The 18,503-nt window shown below is 51.2% G+C and overlaps 1 protein-coding gene across 3 annotated transcripts; it reads right to left on the bottom strand.

Moving 5' to 3' along the window:
* Nucleotides 1-7,508: 7,508 nt before the first annotated feature.
* On the bottom strand, nucleotides 7,509-17,665 carry enc3 (ectodermal-neural cortex 3). 3 transcript variants are annotated; one of them, XR_010875051.1, is made up of 4 exons: nucleotides 17,530-17,665; nucleotides 14,492-16,298; nucleotides 9,042-9,245; nucleotides 7,509-8,339 (listed from the first exon to the last, which is right to left on the bottom strand). XR_010875051.1 is itself a non-coding variant. In XM_067230119.1 (3 exons), exon 2 carries the CDS (start codon nucleotides 16,288-16,290, stop codon nucleotides 14,521-14,523), a length of 1,770 nt encoding a protein of 589 aa, XP_067086220.1. In that variant the 5' UTR covers nucleotides 16,291-16,298; nucleotides 17,530-17,665; the 3' UTR covers nucleotides 7,509-9,245; nucleotides 14,492-14,520. The 3 variants fall into 3 exon arrangements, 2 of the variants coding, with proteins under 2 accessions (XP_067086220.1, XP_067086222.1); XM_067230119.1 differs by having other exon boundaries at nucleotides 7,509-9,245; XM_067230121.1 differs by lacking the exon at nucleotides 17,530-17,665 and having other exon boundaries at nucleotides 7,509-9,245; nucleotides 14,492-16,300.
* Between the last annotated feature and the right edge of the window lie 838 nt (nucleotides 17,666-18,503).

Here is an 18,503-nt window from a genome sequence, read left to right as displayed (position 1 = left end):
TGACTGAATGTCTCTTCCACAGATCTTGTCAGTCCTCCGGACAGTGGACCAGCCCCCAGCCCCCAGCCCCTAGCCCCCATCCAGTCCCCTTGTACCCTTTCATTCACAAACAGAACTAGGAATCTGTGCACACATATCTTAGAGACATCGTTTTTAAGGAGTAAAATGTCCTCGTCCTTGCTTTTGCAACTTCACCTCAATTTTTCCTTTTTTCAACTTAACTTCCCTTCTAGTCCGTCACCTTATTTTTTTTGTTTTTCGTCCAAGTTTTCCCACAGCTGGACCCTGCTGACTTGAGTTATGGTTCTGGATTCTTTACCGGCAACATCCTTCATGTGAATCCCACCCTGCATGAAAACTATTCTGACCACCCGGGCACTTCCTGTTCTGGTCCACTGTCTGGGCTATGATTGGCTTGAGGACAGGGACTGACAGACCAATAGGAGACATGCCTCTACCACTGTTTGTACTAAACTTCTTAATTGCTGACTAGTGGCAGACAAAGGGCTATTTTCAGGTGTTGTGGTCTGGGCGCCTTTGCTTAACCATGACAGAAGGGGAGACATGACCAGTTGGTGATTGTTGTTGTGAAAGAGAAGACACTGCTGGTTGGTGCCTCCATTTTAGTGTCTGGTATGATTAGTGGGCAACGTAGTTTCCTGACTGACTGTCTGGTGTCTTTCATCTGTGAAGTCCAAGGGGAACAGGCGAGGGGTGAGACATGGGGGGGTGGGGGACTGGTGGGAGGAGGGAGGGGGGGGGGGGGTTACATGGGACCGGTGGGGGGGGGGGTCCTAGACAAGGTTATCTGGGGGCTGTCTGGACCCGGATCTGTCCCGAGCCTATCTACCCCTGCTGATGTTCTGCAGGAGTCTCTGGGACGAGGTGACACACAAAGGCGCTGTTGTCGACGAACACAAAGAACACTCTCTCTCGCTTCCTCTGGCAACACTCCGGGTGATAGCAAACGATAACACACTGTATAAACATGCCGCACTGCAGAGCAGAAGAGGAGGGGGAGGATGAGGGGGAGGAGGAGGAGGGGAGAAGGTGTCTTCAGTTGCAGGTTCGGTTTGCACAACCATCCTGTTTGCTCCAGCTCCCCAATCCTGGCAGCTCAAGTCTGTTTACCTTTGAAGTCGTTGTTACAGTTTGATTTCATTAGGGGTGCTGTAAACCTACGTGTGTAATGAGTTACTTGCGGATGTATTTAGTTTGAAAGCAACTGTACAGCCGACCCCTTTTTTATGGTTGTTGGGGTAGGCAATAAAGCAAGCCTGGTAGTCATGGGAATGTGTGTGAATGGATGCCATTGTTGCGGCGACCCGTTCACCTGATCTCTGAGGAGGGAACACAATGCAGGGCCCTGTTCAGGGCCTCCACAGGGAGGACCAGAGGACAGGAAATATCAGGTGTGGCACAGCGCTACACTGGGCCAGTAGCACAGGAGGACAGAGAGGGGACATGGATCCAGGAGGAAGTCTGCTTCTGACTCACTCATGGGTGTGTGTGTGTGTGTGTGTGTGTGTGTGCACAAGGTTTGCATTTATCACTCGAGAGGTGAACAGTCAGTGGAGCTGGTTGGTCCAGTTTCCTACACACACACACACACACACACATACATTCGGATCAGTCACTGGACGCTATTGTGTGACCAGCTTTCTCCTGAGAAAAGCAAACATGGTTTGTTGACACACAGAGAAGTTTCCCTTCACATACCTCAGCAGTCCTGCCTGGGTTCTGCAGGTCATTCACACACTCAGCTCTCGCACTCACCGTCTGTTATAAGAACAGTGTATGTAGTATGCGTCAAAGCGTGAAGTAGCGTTCTATAAAGTGTCAAAAGTATATTTGTTCACGTGATACTTTTCCTGTAGGCCTTTTCGGTTCACAGCAGTCTCAAATATTCTCTTCATTCATCCTGGGAATTCACTCTCTTCAAGGTTATTTGTGTGGGAGGTCTTTGTGGCCGTCGAAGCAGATAAAATCCCCCCACTGGTAGAATTTCCAGAAGACAAGTCGGTACCTTGAGCCAAACACAGAGGCTGCCAAAACAAAACGCCTCCTGGAAGTCAAGATGGAAACCACTGTCTTCCAAAGAATCTGTTCCCCCCCCCCACCCCCCCCCCCCCCCCCCGAGCTAAAAATTAGTTGCTGTTGTGTCGTCTCTCTGGCCGTGCGTTTCTGGTAACGCTGCTCAGATCACGCGGGCCTCCAGCAGGATCCTTCTCCTCGAACCGGGTCAGCTGGTCGCGGCTCAGCACAAACCCACCGACCACCACCAACAAAACCTGCGAGCGAACCGTCGACAGTGTGAGTTAACGCCTGTCTCGGGGTGTGCCTGTCTCTTTAAGGAAACCACACTGGCTTATTTGCCTCAGAAGAACCAAACAATAACGGTGACTCAGTCCCCGACGACTGCAGCGTGTGAGGCTCTCCGCCGAGGAGTCGGGTCTTTCCAGGGGCCCCGGACGGCTGAGCCGAGCTGAGCTCCCAAAAGGCAAACTGGGGCGTTAGTAACGGTCGTCCCCCCCCCCCGTCGCACTCCCAGTCCCCCTGGCTGGAGCTCCTTTCATCAGCAGAGACGAGGGTGGCTCCCAGAGGCCGAGTCGCTCCCCAGGGGGGCCCTCTTGTTCAGGAGAGGTGCGGGGGGGGGGGGGGGGGGGGGTCTTGGCGTGGGGACTGAAAAAGATCAGTCCCCTCCCGGCCTCACACAGCGGCCCGGCCGACGTCCCCTCTGACAGCCTCAGCCAAGACCACAGCCTGCCAAAACAACAGCACAACAGCAGGGGAATGTGTCTGTGCGTGTGTGTCTACAGTGTGTGTGTGTGATTCCTGTGTGTGTGTGCAGTATGTGTGCGTGTGTACTGTGTGTACAAACTGCCAGTATGTGTGTGTGAACAGCAGGTGTGTCTGTACTGTGTTTGTGTGTGTGTGTGTGTGTGTGTGTCAGATGAAAGCCCCCTCAGTGTCTCCTAAACCAAACGGTAACAGTCTGATGACACACCAGGGCCAGCCAGTATCATGGCTGCCTGCCAGCTCTCAGATCTCCAAACAGCAGCAGCAAACACACGGCCGCTGGAGAGTCTGGCCACTCACTCTCCAGATTGTCTCTGAGCCGGGACACTCAGCACCTCCCAGGTGTGGCTGTCCGGGGATCGGCCCTGATGTAAGGGATGGATCGTGTTCCCTGGAGCAGGACTGGCCGCCAGCCTCGTACGCCCCCTTTCCTCTCTTCCCACCCTCAATCTCTTCCTCCCTCCCTCTCTCTCTGTCACTCTCCCGCTTCGCCGAACTCCACCAAGGCCCTTTGCCTCTATTCCTCTGTGGGGTGTCTTCATTATTTTACAATTCCCTCGTTCCTCCCCTCCCTCTCCCCTCCCTGGCTTTCAAGCATCCCACTCGGCCCCCGGGGAGTCTCAGTAGGCAGCCAATGAGAACAGGGCATTCTCCTGTCTCTCCTGCCTCCGAGGAAGTATTTAAATTACCGGGAGTTTCTTGTGAGTGTGTGTGAAGCCATCTCACACACAAACACACACACACACCACACACCTCGTTAGTGTGTCTGCCTTGTTCTGCGTCCGAGCTGAGGAAGTCTGAGGCAGGCAGGAGGACAATCACAGCACGGAGACACGCAGCACACAAACGCTCTCTCCTCTGCAGAACACACACACACACTCTCTCCTCTGCGGCACACACACACACTCTCCTCTGCTGCACACACACACACTAATACAAACACACTCTCTGCTGCACACACACACACTCATCTTTGGTTCAGCCTGCTGTATTATTCATCTGGGTGTCAGTTCAGATCACAGTGTTTCAGCAGAGAAGATGTGCCTAGTGGCCCCAGTTACTGTGCCTGGTGGCAGGTCTGCACTCTGATCATCATCCTCCTCCAGAATCTGGGGGTGCGGGGGGGGGGGGGGGGCAGGGGGGGGTGCATCTGTCATGCTGCTGCTAGTCTTTGAACCTTTTTATGGATGGGGAAGAAGATATGTGTGTGTGTGTGTCTGTGTGTGTGTGTGTGTGTGTGTGTGAGAGAGAAAGAGAGAGAGAGAGTGGGTGTGTGTGTGTTTAGCTGTGTTCTCAGGCAAGACTGTGAAGCCTTCCCTCTGTGCCCTCCCCCCCTCCCCCCCCCTCCCCCCCCTCCCCCCCCTCCTCCCCCCCCTTCCAGTGGGAATATATTTCTGTTTTATTAATGAATCTGTGAGACTGGAAGGAAATGTCAATTCCAGAGCCTTCCTCATCCCGGAACAAAGGCCTTCGCTGTGGCTTCGTGACGGCCAATGGGAAGAGAGAAATTCCATGCCACGAGAGTCCAAGTATGCCCGGCGTGTGAGGAATGTCCGCCGGCGGGGTTCTGCCTGCCGCGGCCCGACCTCGGTCTGACCTCAGGAGCCTTTGTCCCCCTGGTCCTGTGGCCCCAGAATGACTCTCCCCGACACGCCGCTGTCCCTCTCCAAACAGACCTTGCTGGACCCTCCTCAGGACCCTCTATAAAGAAGACGCCCTGCGCCTCGGAGAAGGGGGGGGTGGGGGGTCGCAAGATAAACACACGGACAGTGTGTGTGTGTGAAGATGTGTGTGCGTTGACAAATACCGACAGACACTGGCCAACGCCTGTGGTAACAAAGAGGCTGTAGGAATGTGGGACTGGAGGCCAATAGCAGTAAAACAGCAAAGTGTGTGTGTGTGTGTGTGTGTGTGTGTGTGGAGAGCGCGTGTTGTGACAGTGATTAAGTTGAGAGCGTTGCTTAGGTAAGGTGTGGCGGGTGTGGGAAGAGATTCACCCCATCTAAAGACTGTTTGTCTCTGGCAGCAGACGCAACCCTGTCACAACGTCCACCTGCCGGCACAGCTCTGCCTCACTACTGCCTCAACCCTGTCCTCTGCCTCACTGCTGCCTCAGCCCTGTCACATCCGTCAGCAGACCAAGAGACTGTAGCTGTTTGGGTGTGGATCCACAGACAGACAAATGAAGGTGCTCAATCCAACACCACCACAACTGAAACCTTAACTACCACCTATGTCCACACATCCAGACACTTCAGCACCACCTGGGACACCAGACCCAGGCCTCAGAGCAGGCCAGCCGCATGAGGTGGCTGTGGGCTAACCCATGTCATCCTCATCCTCATCCCCATTGCCATCCATCATGTTCATCACCACCATCACCACTGTCGGCTTCTTCCGGACAGATTCGACTCCACACCACAATCTGCCCTCTTCACCTCACAACAATAGACCACCGCCTGTTCTCTCCAGCTTGGAGGGAGTTAAGCGTCCATCGATCTGCCTCCACTCGACTCCCTCCCCTCTCCTCCCCCCGTGGGGCTTCCAGGTCAGGCGTGCAGGGGCTTGACTCCCAGGGGACCTGAGGGGCCAGTCTGGACTCTCCTGAAGCCTTTGTGTGGAGGGAGGCTTCACAGCTGGGGGGAGCAGGGCATAGACACGCGCCAGCGTTTGGGAGGAGAGGTGGAAGACCCCCCCCCCAGTTCCACCTCACTGGGCCTGTTCTCCTGGGTTAACAGGGAGCGGGAACTCCCTCCTGATGCACACGTACGCTCGAGCACACACTCCGACTCGCTAACACACACACGCATACACACACACGCATATCAACTCACTAACATACACACTCACGGTTACTAACAGATACTAACACACACACATTTACTCCCAAACACACACACACACACTCAATAACACACACGCTCACTCCTTGGTCCAGATTGGGTGGCGGTTAGCTTAATCCCCCCCCCCCCCTCTTTCTCTGAAACCAGTGAGTGAGTCTCTTTTGTCTCTGGGTCTCTGACTCTCTCATGTCTAACTTTGTGCGGCGGTTTAATTGTGTCGTCGGCAGAATCTGTTTGAAACGTTCCTGTTTTGCATGACAATGGGCTATTGACCAAGCCTGTCCGCTCGGCCAGCCCGCGCCAACACCGCCCTGAAGAGAGAGCGAGAGAGAGACGCTTCCTGTCTTTGATGTGTGGGTGCGTTGTGTCTGACCAGGTCCAGAGAGGAACACAGGCCCGTCTGGGTCCATGCACGACTAGACAGGAGATGATGTCATTTCCCCCTCTTTTTTTTTTATTTGCCCGTCCGTTGTTTACATGGAATAACAAAAGCCCCTTTGAAGTTTTTCCGTCGGCTTTGAAAAGAATTAATGATGATTCGATTATGTCGGCACGGTTCATGAGTGTTCGTTGTCTCAGTGCTCTGCTGTTGATGTTGACAACATTCAGGAGACAAAGTGTGCTTCAGAGTGTGTCTGTGTGTTTCAATGAGACATTAATAATACTGTGATTAACCCAGATAGATGTAAACAAGTTTGTTTTCCATAAATGTCCATGTATTATTTTCACATTTTCGTGTGAACATTTAAAAAGCCCTCTCTTGCTGTCTTTGTCTGTCTTTCCTCCAGGGCCAAGGGCTCAGCTGTTTCTGGGGGGGTTCCCCATCTGGCAGCTCCTCCATGGACCTCCTCTCCCTGGTCACCCTCTCCTCCATCCCCATCACCAGGGGAGGAATGAAGGCCTATACCCCACCTCACCCCACACTCCAGGGACAGGCCTCACTGCCTGGGCAGAGTAGCCACTGTCTGCCCTGACCCAGCGCAGACCCCTGGGGGCTCCAGCCTCAGTCCACCACAGCCAGTGGGAGAGGAAGGGAGAACGGAGAAAAACAAGAGAGGGGGAGACGAGGATGAAATACAACAGATGTTGTTTTGGATCGGATCCTCCAGTTTAATATCTCTCCCGCCACAGAAGAATTCAGCTGGACAGACTTTCCAGTCTGACTTATGGTGCCCGGCTCCAGACTACACGGGGGCGTTGAATCTTTCCCACAGGGTCGCCCTGTCCTGCCGGGGCTTATCCTCCTCTCCTCCCTGTCTGCCCTGGCTGTCAGCAGCGCCAACCACAGTCCACCCACACTTCTGCCCCCACCTCAAACACAAATCAACATCTCACTCCCTCCAGTGGCATCACACTGAAAACCGCCTCAAAACCACCCTTCTCCTCTCTCCTTTTGCCCTGTGTTCATTCTCCTCCCTCTCTCTCTCTCCTCTCTTTCACCTAAACCGTCATAGAAGACAAGAAAAGAAACTCCCAGGAAAACTGAAGAGAAAGTGAAAACACCTTCAGGAGGAGCGAGGGTGACAGAGGTGCAGACTAGAGCCTGAACATAGTCATCTAGAGCAGTGGTTCTCAATCCTGGTCCTCGGGACCCCCTGCCCTGCATGTTTTAGATGTTTCCCTGCTCCAACACACCTGATTCAAATGAACGGTCGTTATCCAAGCCTGATAACGACCGTTCATTTGAATCAGGATTGAGAACCACTGACCTAGAGTAGAGATTAGAGGTAAAAGGCGCCGATGGATGTTGAAACGCATATCCAGACTTCCAAACCAGTGCTCTGAGATGACTCTGCGGACAGCGCTCTAGAGACACAGCAGAACGTACCCAACATTCCCACGACAACAGACGACGCACACCTGAACTGAAGTTTAGCATCCTGATGAAATTTATTGACAAATGTACAATGGAATAGGTTTCGTAACAAATGGCACATCACAACAAAGTAGAAAAGCATTGTGTAGACATGTAACAGTTGGCGAGATGGGTCTAGTGGTCTGTATGACCGGTTCTAAATGGTTCTGTTTATTACTTACATCGAAAGAAATATAACTAAATTGTATAACTATAGAATAGGCAGAATTTAAACGTGTGCTACAAAAAAGGCTATGATTATCCACACTGCCTAGAACATTAGGACAGCAATACAAATTTAAGACAATCACTTTATACAAATGTGCAAATCAAAGGCTTCTACAAAACATACAAATTGATATAATTACGCTTAATGGCTGGACTTATCATTAGATGAAACAATAGACAGAGAGACCGAAGAGTAAAAAATATGTTACCGTCCGTCTAAAATGACATTTACCAAGACGTTTAGAGATGCGTACGTTCTTTTATCAGTTAGGATCCAGGAACATTCCAGTCCTGAGAACAGTTAACAGTAAAGGAATTGTTTGTATCCATTTTGGCAAGACTCATGTTTCAGTGTACAGGTGCTGCGTTGTAATGGGCGACCTAATGGTTGGTTGGTGTGCTGTCATTTGGCAAAGCATCAGTTGGTTGTGTAGAGATCGTCTGTTACGCGTTTCAACGTACCTTCCACATGAATTTGCCATCGGTAACACTGGTGCAGCACATTCAGAAGATCAAGCTCAACATTTCAAAACATCTCTGAGGCCACAGGAGAGACGAACAGCGCAGACACCAAATGATCAACAGGAATTTCAGAACTCTACATAACTTAAACCCTCAGACAGAGACAAAAATAAACACACGGTACAAAAACAGAAACAAACATATTTCGAGAGAGAAAAAAATATATAGTGAAAATATGCATCTTCAAATCATGGTTCACATTTTAAGCCGACCAAGTTAAATTGAGGAAGAAGATACAAATTTAGTTGACCAAAATTGAGGGAAGTTGGAGTCCAAGTCTAAAAATACCAGGAAGATTGTTCAGTGCACTAAAATCATGCACTTCCCAAAATGAACTCTCCAGACTCCAAACCAGAGAAGACATTTCTAAGTTCCTCTCCGGCACCTGAGCAGCACAGCAATGCCCCTACACAGGCAGGGCGTAGAACCAGCCAACCACAGCCACGAGTCAGCCAACCAGACATAAACCAGCCAGCCAGGCACATGAACCAGCCCGTCAGGGTGCGTGCTCAATGACGGGTCCTTCCGTGATTGATAAAAGGAGTTATCTGCAGACTGGCTTCCTGGTTCTGGTGGCGGGGGTGGACAGGGCCGAAGCAGAACTTCCTGTTTATGGGACAGTTGCCTTGGAAAAGAGACTGAGAGAAGGTTCCTTCCTCTGTCCAAGGCTGGCCAGACATTCCAGCCCCTCTCTTTCTGTCTCTCTCTCTCTCTCTCTCTCTCTGAGCAGTTAAGCCAGGCACAGTGGTGCAGCTCTGACCAGTCTCTACATGGGGAAGTTACACAAGACACACCAGGAGGTGGGCAGACCAGGGCCAGACCAAGGTGAGTCCACAGTCTTCCTCCTCAGCGGTGGCTCATTGTCCAGGCACTCAGCTCCAGGACTCCTGTCCGTCCGTGAGTCCAGTTGGCGGAGACGACATATCTCCCCCCTCCCCCCGGCATTCTGCAGACTCAGAAGAGAGACGCGCGCCTGCATTCCAGACACCACCGCCGATCTGAGGAGAGAGAGAGAGAGAGAGAGACAGAAGGAGAGAAACAGGAGAGAGACAAATAATGTTAGTTAGGCATGTCAAGAACTCTGAGCTGAACTCTCTGCACTCTTCTCAGTACTGTGAAGAGGGACCACATGACCAGAGATTTCTGTCGAAGAATGCAGTCATGAGCAGCTTATCTATGCCCATATTACCAGGCTTACAGACATACCATTAACAATGAATAATGACAGGGAACTATTCACATCAAATCCTCCCAACAATTTAGGATTAAGCCTTCTGGTTTATGAGCTTGAGACATTTCTACATTGAGAAATACATACATTGAAATGTATCACCTACCATTCTTATATTGTTACATTATTAAGATCATATATATTCACATATATTTTTTTTTATATCTGCCTCCATATGGTTTTTTGTACTGCAGTATATTTAAGTTGTGAGATCCTGGAGAGATTTTTGTTGCACATATTCCTGGGTTTTGTGCCCTCAGGAGATATTCAAGATCTTTATTCAGATGGAACGTTCTGGAAGCTGTCAAGGGAGGGGGAACGTGAAATATGCCGAATTAGCATTTTGGAGATAATGCCACTGTGATTTAAGAGCCCTTCCTGCCACAATTGCGTGTTTATGAGAGGGAGAGAGCGTGCGCGCATGTGTGAGTGCGTCTGGATGCGTGTGTGGCCTCTTTATAAAGACACTCAGAAATGTCAGTTAGACTCTGCTGGGGGCTGTTTGGGAAGCTTGATGAGAGCTCATTAGCATAGCTGCCTGCAGCAGATAATATAGAAGAGTCTCTTCAGATCCACCTGCCACACACAACAATAACTTCGGCTTTCCAAACAATACACTACACTATACAGTACGCTTGGGCAAGACACAGACAAAAGGATCTCCAAACACAGTCCGTTAGTTTTCAATAGAACAACAACAATAGGCTCCAGACACAGTAACCTACAGCAGGGCCACTAAGGGGAACAGTAGGCCCAGAACATGAATTGGGCTACACACACACACACACACACACACACACACACACACACACACACACACACACACACACACACACACACACACACACACACACACACACACACACACACACACACACACACACACACACACACACACACACACACACACACACACACACACACACACACACACACACACACACACACACACACACACACACACACACACACACACACACACACACACACACACACACACACACACACAGTGTAAGTATGTACTGTATGTGTGTGTCATGAGGGCATGTTTTCTGCTGTTTTTAATCTCTCCCGTGTACCCAGCTGAAGTAGCTGACTACCATCGCTGCTGCTGGCTCCTGTCACAGTAACACTCCTGTTACTGCTCTCCATTACAGGAGCTTTCACGTTGCACAACACCAGACCTCACAGCCGGGCCTTACTGGGACACACACACACACACACCAACTGTCCCATTTCTGATAGCAGAGTCACACCTTCAACCAGAACTGCTCATTAGAGACATGAAAAAATGTAAATAAAATTATACCCACAACGCACCACACCTAGGCTAAGCTCCAGTCCCTCGTGTCTAACAAACCCCTACTAACTAGCAACCAGGGTTAATGACTGTACGGGCATCAATCACAGCACAGACAGGCCCTTTTCTCCAGCTTCTGAATGGACATAAGAGGAAGCCATCTCTGACAGACCAACAGTCCACAGCCAATTATTAGGCGTCTCGTCGTCAGCTGTGGCCCCTTCCAACTCCTACAACAACAACGAGGTTCTTCAGAGCCAGATTGCGACACGCCGCGACACAAAGGCCGCCGCTGTGCCCGAACAAGGCCCCCTTCACTCCTCAGGAGTGCAAACTGACGCCATTCAGATGAATCCCCCCCGCGTCGTCTGCGCGCGCGCTTGCTGAAAAGGCCCCCCGTCACGGTGGCTGATGTGCTTTTAAAAACAGTTAATCGAGTTATATTTTCCCGGTGATTATTCAACGGTTTATGAGAACCTTTTTCCGTTTTGCTCTTTTGTGTTGGCAATGCGAAGAAAAGAGCAATAAAAACTCTATTAGGTTTATGCTAATGAGGCTGCACTGAGGCCCAGAACAGGACCGATTGATTACTCTGGAGACTCGAGATGCACGTGCTCACCCCCTGTGTGTGTGTGTGGAGAGTACACAGATGCTACTATAAAAGGCTCATTGAGTGTGTGTTCCTGGTGGTCTCAGAGGGCGGGCATTAATAAAACATTAGTATTGAGTGGCGAGCCTCTTTCACCCAGTCCCCCCCCCGCCCCCCCCCCCCTCACACAACCATACCCCTCCCTCCTCCGCCCTCGACGACCTCTCCGTCTGACAGCAGCTGTCTGTGGACACACACTGCCCAGGTGGGTCCAATCACAGAGGAGAGGTCAGGACAAGGTGGTGACAAGAAGCCTGGCTCTTAGGACTAAAGACTGTGCGAGCTCTCTCTTTCTCTCTCACACACGCACACGCACAAGACCACAAAAGTCGGTCGACCACAAACCATAACGTTTACAAATCATTACTAATAGAGGTCTATGACACACCCTCATTCCTCCTTAAATTAGAATGAGGATGGCTGGCTTTTTAAAGGAGTCATGCCAGCTATGCAACGCCTGGGTGTGCACGTGTGTGTGTGAGTGCATGTGTGCGTGAGCGTGTGTTTGAGTAAATGCTGCAAGAGAATAACTGGGTGGTTTCACACCCAATACAAAACTTATAAAACAACACCACCAGCAGCTGACAGAGTTTCAGACTCGCTACCCCACAAGATAAGACACACACACGCACACAAGCTTTCCAGAGCGCTTGTTTCTCTGTGACCCAGGTTGAACGTTGACAGCCTTGGGAGCAGCAGAAATATTTTTAGTTGGCGCTCTTACGCTGCCAAACGGTGCAGAATACAGCCTCTACCTCTCTCCCTCCTCCCCCTCCCTCCCTCTTTCTGTCTCATTATAGGCCAACTTCTCTCTCTCTCTCTCTCCTGTTGTTCTATCCATCTCTCGCTTCATTTCTCTTTGTCTCCCTCGTTCTCACATCCCTCTCTCGACACCCCTCCTCCTCCTCCTCCTCCTGTTCCCTGGCATGACCCAGGGACCCACAGAAAGGTCTGAGTGCTTCAGTGCCAAGCTGAGATCCACGCTGGTAGAGCAAGCTGCCAGTAACCCGAGTCTTTTTCCAGGATCCAGACTGTCATTAAAACGTAAAGGCCAGAAGAGAGAGTAGTAGCAAACTGAAGTCTGTGGGCTTCGGAAAGGCTTGGGTGACTAGAGACCTCAGCTCAGCCCAGCCAGCCAGCCTGTCTCTCTCTCTCTTTTTCTCTCTCTTTCTCTCCAGTCCACAGCCAGCCAGCCAGCCAGCCAGCCTGTCTCTCTCTCTCTCTATTCCAGCCAGTCTGTCTCTCTTTCTCTCCATCTAGCTCTCAACCAGCTGTTTTCTGCAGCCCAGAAAGGCCTCACACTGTCTTTCCTACTCCCACAACAAACCAAGTTAGACAACATCCTTTAAATGGTAAAAAGCTTCTCTTCAAAGCGGAACCTCCATTTCCCTGAGGGAGTGGCTGCGTGTCTAGGTGTATTAATCGAGCATGGTTGGGCTCCGGTGACAGGACAGGAGATGGATGCTGGTCCCAGATTGGAGGTTTGTTTGCACAGAGGAATGACTTGGCAGGTTTGGCACTTACGATTCAAGCTTGACAACATCCATTTCCCTGGGAGGACACAGGGCATTCTGTGAACGCACAATCCATCTCCTCCTCCGGGACTTGTTTAGTTACCCGTGTATGCGAATACAGAGAATTAGCAAAAACAGCGTCTCCCCAAAGGAAACAGAATGATCCGGCAGCAGATGCAGTTGACCCATCGTGAGAGTTCAGGGCTGTCAGCTGACAACACGCGCTGCAAATCATGTTTCTCAATCCAGCTCTCTGACAGTACAGACCCCCCACCCCGCCCTCCCCCACCCCAGAGAACCGAACAGGCCAACAGTCATGAAATCTGAACTAGCTTCATGCTCAAGTCTGTGCAACATCCCCCCCTCTGCCCCCCCCCCCCCCCCCTGTCCTGGAGGAGACTGTGTCTCAGCACTTATCAGTGTTAGGGTGACAGAGCTGTGAGATTAGACACCTGCTGTTGGAGGTTTCTACCCCAAGGCCTGACAGCACAACTGGATCTGCTGCAGAAACCAGCCAGTCAGGCAGCCAGCCAGCAAGGCAACCAGTCCAGCAAACTTGCCAGCCAGCTAACTCAGCCAGCAAGCCAACCAAACCAGGCAGCCAGCAAGCATGCCAACCCAGCCAGCAAGCCAACAAACCAAACCAGCCAGCCTGCCAACAAACCAGCCAGCCAGGTAATCAGCCAGCCAGCTGAGCTAAGCTGCCGCCTGTCCTGCAAGTACAGACCTGATCCATGTCTTCCTGTTCGGGGGCAGCTCTGTAATTACCCCTCCGACATTCCTCAAGCTACGCTAGTCGGCCCGGAGCGCTCGCTCTGTTTATCCAACACCCTGCAGACGCCATAAGATCATGTGTAACCGTAACCGCTGGCAACCGTGACAACAGTCAGGGGATTTAAGTGTCCAGGTCCAGCGAAGCAGAACGGACCTCAGCGATTAAGGAGAGACAACCAAAACACTGACTTTGTACATAATAATACATTCATTTAGCGGATGATTTCATTCAAACAGACATACAGTACCGGGGGAGATTTGAACCTCGAACCCAAGACTTCTTGATCTGCATTTGAATGCTCAAACCACTGAGCTATACCCTCTCTGTGAGCTGAGCTGTACCTACCCCTAACAGCAGATGTAGACTCATTACAGTGTTTGTGTGGGTGGGATTTTAGAGGACATGAATCAGAAGAGAGATCTCAGCTGCCCGTCAACGGGTCTGCAGAACTCCCCTACGGTCTGCAGGGACGGACAGGGCTTCTGGCCAATAGTAGCTCCTACGCTCTAATATCCATAGTCTGAGCTGGGCCTTTGTAGGGAATACAATGAAGCCAAAGCTGGACACAGGCTGTGTCTCCTGTCCGCGATTAATAACACTGCTGGGAGGATTCAGAAGTGTGGTTCGCATTCTCCACTCGCCTTTCCGTTTCACTGCCTCCATGGCTCATGAGATATGCATAAGGGTCGAGTTTCCGACTAAAATCAATAGAGGAATATATTAAACCCCACTTTAACAGACCAGATAGGACCAGAGGAGCCTTGACGGTACTCACCAGTGACCGCTACCAGCTCTCGTGAGTCGCTAGGCCGAGAGGTACTTCCAGGTGCTGACGAAGGCGGTGGGGATGAGGGAGTAGGGGACGCTGGTCACGCTGTCCCAGGTGTCCGTCGAGGGGTCGTAACAGTCCAGGGTCTTACACCTCTGCGCCCCGAAGTAACCCCCGACAACGTAGAGGCGGTTTCCGGAAGCTACCGCGTGGCAGCTGATCCTCTTGGCCGTCACGTCGCCAAACTTGGACCACTGGTACGTCTCGCTGTTGAAGCGGTAGGCCGAGCTGGCCGAGAACTCTGTGTCGCCGCCGATCACGACCACGTGGTTCCCGACGACCGCCGCCGCCGTGTAGCGCCACAGCTGCGGGCACGACGCCGGGACCGTCCACCGGTTCTGGCCCGGGTCGTAGCACTGCACCTTGGGGAGCTTGTCCCTGTTGACGCTGGTGCCTCCAAAGGCAAACAGCTTGTTCTTGGCGCCGACCACCGCCGCGTTGCTAACGCCCTCTCGGAGAGGAGCGACCAGCGTCCACTTGTTGGTCTGCGGGTCGTACTGCTCCACCTGTTTGAGAGACACAGACGGGGACGCTGGGAAGGAGCCCGCCAGGGAGGTGTGGCCCCCCACCACGTACAGGACGTGGTCGAGTTCGGCGGCCCCGTGGCCGAAGCGGGCGACCAGCATGGGCGCGGCTTTGGACCACTCGTCGTGCAGCGTGTCGTACACCCACACGTCCTTGGAGGCGCCGTTCTCTGAGCCCCGTCCCCCCGTCACGTAGACCTTGCAGCCGATGGCGCAGGCGCTGCACTCCTTGCGCGGGCTGGGGATGTCCGTCTTGGGCGTGATCTCCTTGGTCTTGTGGTCGATCATGTACACCTTGTCGCACATGAAGGTCTGGCCGCCCAGGAGGAGCAGGGCCTGGTTCACCTTGCGAGGCCGGGCGCAGAAGCCTGTGACGATGCCGTCGTTCTGCAGGAGCCTCATCTTGCAGCGCACCGCGTCCTCCACGATCTCCCGGCCCACCTTGTGGCCCATGACCAGCTCCTCCGACGCCACGTTCTTCAGCAGGTAGCTCTCGGGCAGCAGCGCCAGGCGCACGCAGCGCAGGAGCTCCGGGAGGTCGGCGGTCCTCCGCTCGCTGTCCGCCTTCACCCAGTCGATGACGGCCTCGTACGCCAGGCTCTCGTCCTCCACCTCCAGCTCTTCGCTGAAGATCAGCTCCTGGAGCTTGTCCTTGGGCAGGCTGAGGAAGTCCTCCGTCCCGTGGAGGGCGGCGAAGTTGGCCAGGCACATCCGCCAGGAGAGCTCGTAGAGCCGCTGGCACTGGTGGGCGTCCGACAGCAGCATCATGCCCAGGCAGTTGGACGGGTGCAGGTTCTTCTCCAGGAAGTCGGCCGAGGCGTCGCGGATGTCGTGGAACTGGAGCATGTCGCCGGCTTCCAGCAACGACTCGGCGTTCTCCTCGTTGATGAGGACGCGGGCCGAGTAGGCGTAGTCCAGCAGGAGCTCCAGGACCTCCGGGTGGAGGGAGTCGTGGAAGTTGACCTCGGCGTCGCGGCTCTCCCTCAGGCCGCCGTTGAACATGGCCTCGAAGTAGCGGCTGCAGGAGGCCAGCACGGCGCGGTGGCAGGGGAAGGAGCGGTTGCCGGCGCGCAGCACCACGTCGGTGAAGACGCGGCGCTTGCGGAGCAGGTTGAGCTGCGTCAGGAGGCTGTCGGCGTGGGACGTCTTGTGGAAGAGGTGGATGTTCATGGAGCCGGAGCTGGAGCGGGACTTGCGGTTCTCGTGGTTGCTCACAGACATCCTGGGACCTTCACAAAATACAAAAACAACAATGAATAATTCATAGGAGCCGGGTAGATTTTAGTGGTTGGTACAATGGGTGGCTTGTGTGATGTAATGGCAGAGAACGGGAATGGAAAGCTGCAACAGTAGTTTGTTGCAGCTATTAAAGTCCAAGTAACACTCCACATAATAGGCTGTACTTCCGGTCAAAAGCAAACTATAAAATATGAATGTTAGTATTGTGTAACATTTAAATTGTTAAGTCATGTGCCTGTGATCTGGAATTGGTTGAACATAGGCAACACAGCAGCTATAAACCCTGAATCTTATCAGAACGCTCTGCGAAACAGGAAATGGACTTTGGACTTGTGCAGAGATGAAAGAAAACCTGATAAGCTGTTCAGTAACAAGCGCTGATGTTATGTACACAGTCGCTCTGGCATGTCATTTCTCAAATCAGATTGCACCTTAAAATCGAGAAGACTGCTGATTTCAAAACTCATAAGAGGTTCATTTGAGTGATTGATGGTGATGAATGTGAAAGCACCTGCATGTACATAACACCCCCTATCCTTGACCTTTATCCGCATTTCCAATTTATGAATCACTGTCAAACTTTTGCTTGGCTAGCACTCGTTTGACGGCGCCTTAAGCAAAGCTTTGATGATCCAGTGTAAAACCTGACACCTCCCCGAACAAGTGCTTGAAGGCCAAATGATGTACTGTAGGAATTGTGCAATATAGAAGTATGATATGCATTTGATTAACTTCACCCTGTGTAATCGAATTACAAATTTCACTCTGCTACATAACTTCAAACATTTCTCTCTTTCTATAAAACCATTTTATTTAAGTACGTTTGAAAATTTGACTTGTACAAAAACTATGGACAAAATAAACTTTATAACAGTGAGATTACAAAAACATTTAAGTCAACAACAAAAAAAGCAAGTATGATGCATTTATCAATTATAATTTACGGGTTTGGACAAGAACACTGAAAGGTGAGACTTCCGAGAGGGGATCGGAATACTACAAGGCGTGAAATCTAATTCGTTCGGTGCAGTAAATGTAAACCGTGTCAAGCATGCTTGGGCTCAGTTTTCTTCCGAACTTAGCCTGGCAAACATTCACGACAACAATTGCAAGGGCTGGATCAAAGGATCGGATGTAAGCTTCAACTACTAGTAACATTTCGGAAGCATCGAAGCACGTATCTTAGCGATTGATAGCCTTCTAAATCATCATCTTCCTTACCTTAATCGTCTTCAACTAGCGCAGCAAAGCAGAAACGCGATAAGTCACCGATGGATGGAATTCCAACTTCTGCAGCAGTTGTTTTGTTCACACAGTCGCTAAAATGACTTTCATCTTAAGAAAACAAAATTCAAGCTGTTTTATAAATCTTAGCAAGCCTGAAAATTGGTGACCCATCTGTTTCGTTCGCGTTGATACAGATCTGACAGTAAACGCGAATATCCTCTACGAAGTTCTTCGTAGACATTCAATTGCCAAACACGTTCTTGGAGCGTGGTGGAACAGTGAATGCTGTGCGCGCTACTCCGTGCTGTCTTGCTCCAGCTCGCTCCTCCTACTCAGCTGTGTTCCCGTGCAGTCGTGTCCAATAGACAATTACCGAGGGGGTAAAAACGGTTGATATGAGCAATTAGTCTGATTCAGCTTGGGTCCATAGATCTTTAAAAAAATATATATATATCGGGCATAGACAAAGACAAATCCCAGTGGGAATTTGAGTTTAAGTCAGCGCAGTATGTGTCCTTTCTGAATCCTCCGCACACCCACTATCCTATTGTTATCTCGATACAATTCCCCGTAGGGTTCTAGCAGGTGGGCTGATTATGTTGTGGGAGTTGGGTGGGTTTCGTTCTGGTATACTAACGGTGTTGCTATAATGTACCAAACCCTACCGTACCAAACCCTTAACCCTAAGGGTTTTGGTACTGTGGTCACACAGTAAGTCACAATAACCAGCTAATGCAGAACAAGAAAAGGGCAACAGTTAAGGCGTCAAATCCTGTACAAAATGATTGTGACAGGAAAAAAAACTGATAATTTGGGAATGTGCGATGCTAGAGTATCTTGTACTCAAAATTGTGACGAAATAGATTGAACTCTCTTGGACTCCAGTCACTATTCATAAATGCACATAGACATAGTGCCATCTAGTGGTAAGAAGGGGACGTACATACGCAACTTTTCCAACACCAAGA

The sequence above is a fragment of the Osmerus mordax genome, chromosome 26 (assembly GCF_038355195.1).
Source record: "Osmerus mordax isolate fOsmMor3 chromosome 26, fOsmMor3.pri, whole genome shotgun sequence".
NCBI classification, from domain to species: domain Eukaryota; kingdom Metazoa; phylum Chordata; class Actinopteri; order Osmeriformes; family Osmeridae; genus Osmerus; species Osmerus mordax.
This window is presented reverse-complemented; position numbering and strand designations above follow the sequence as displayed.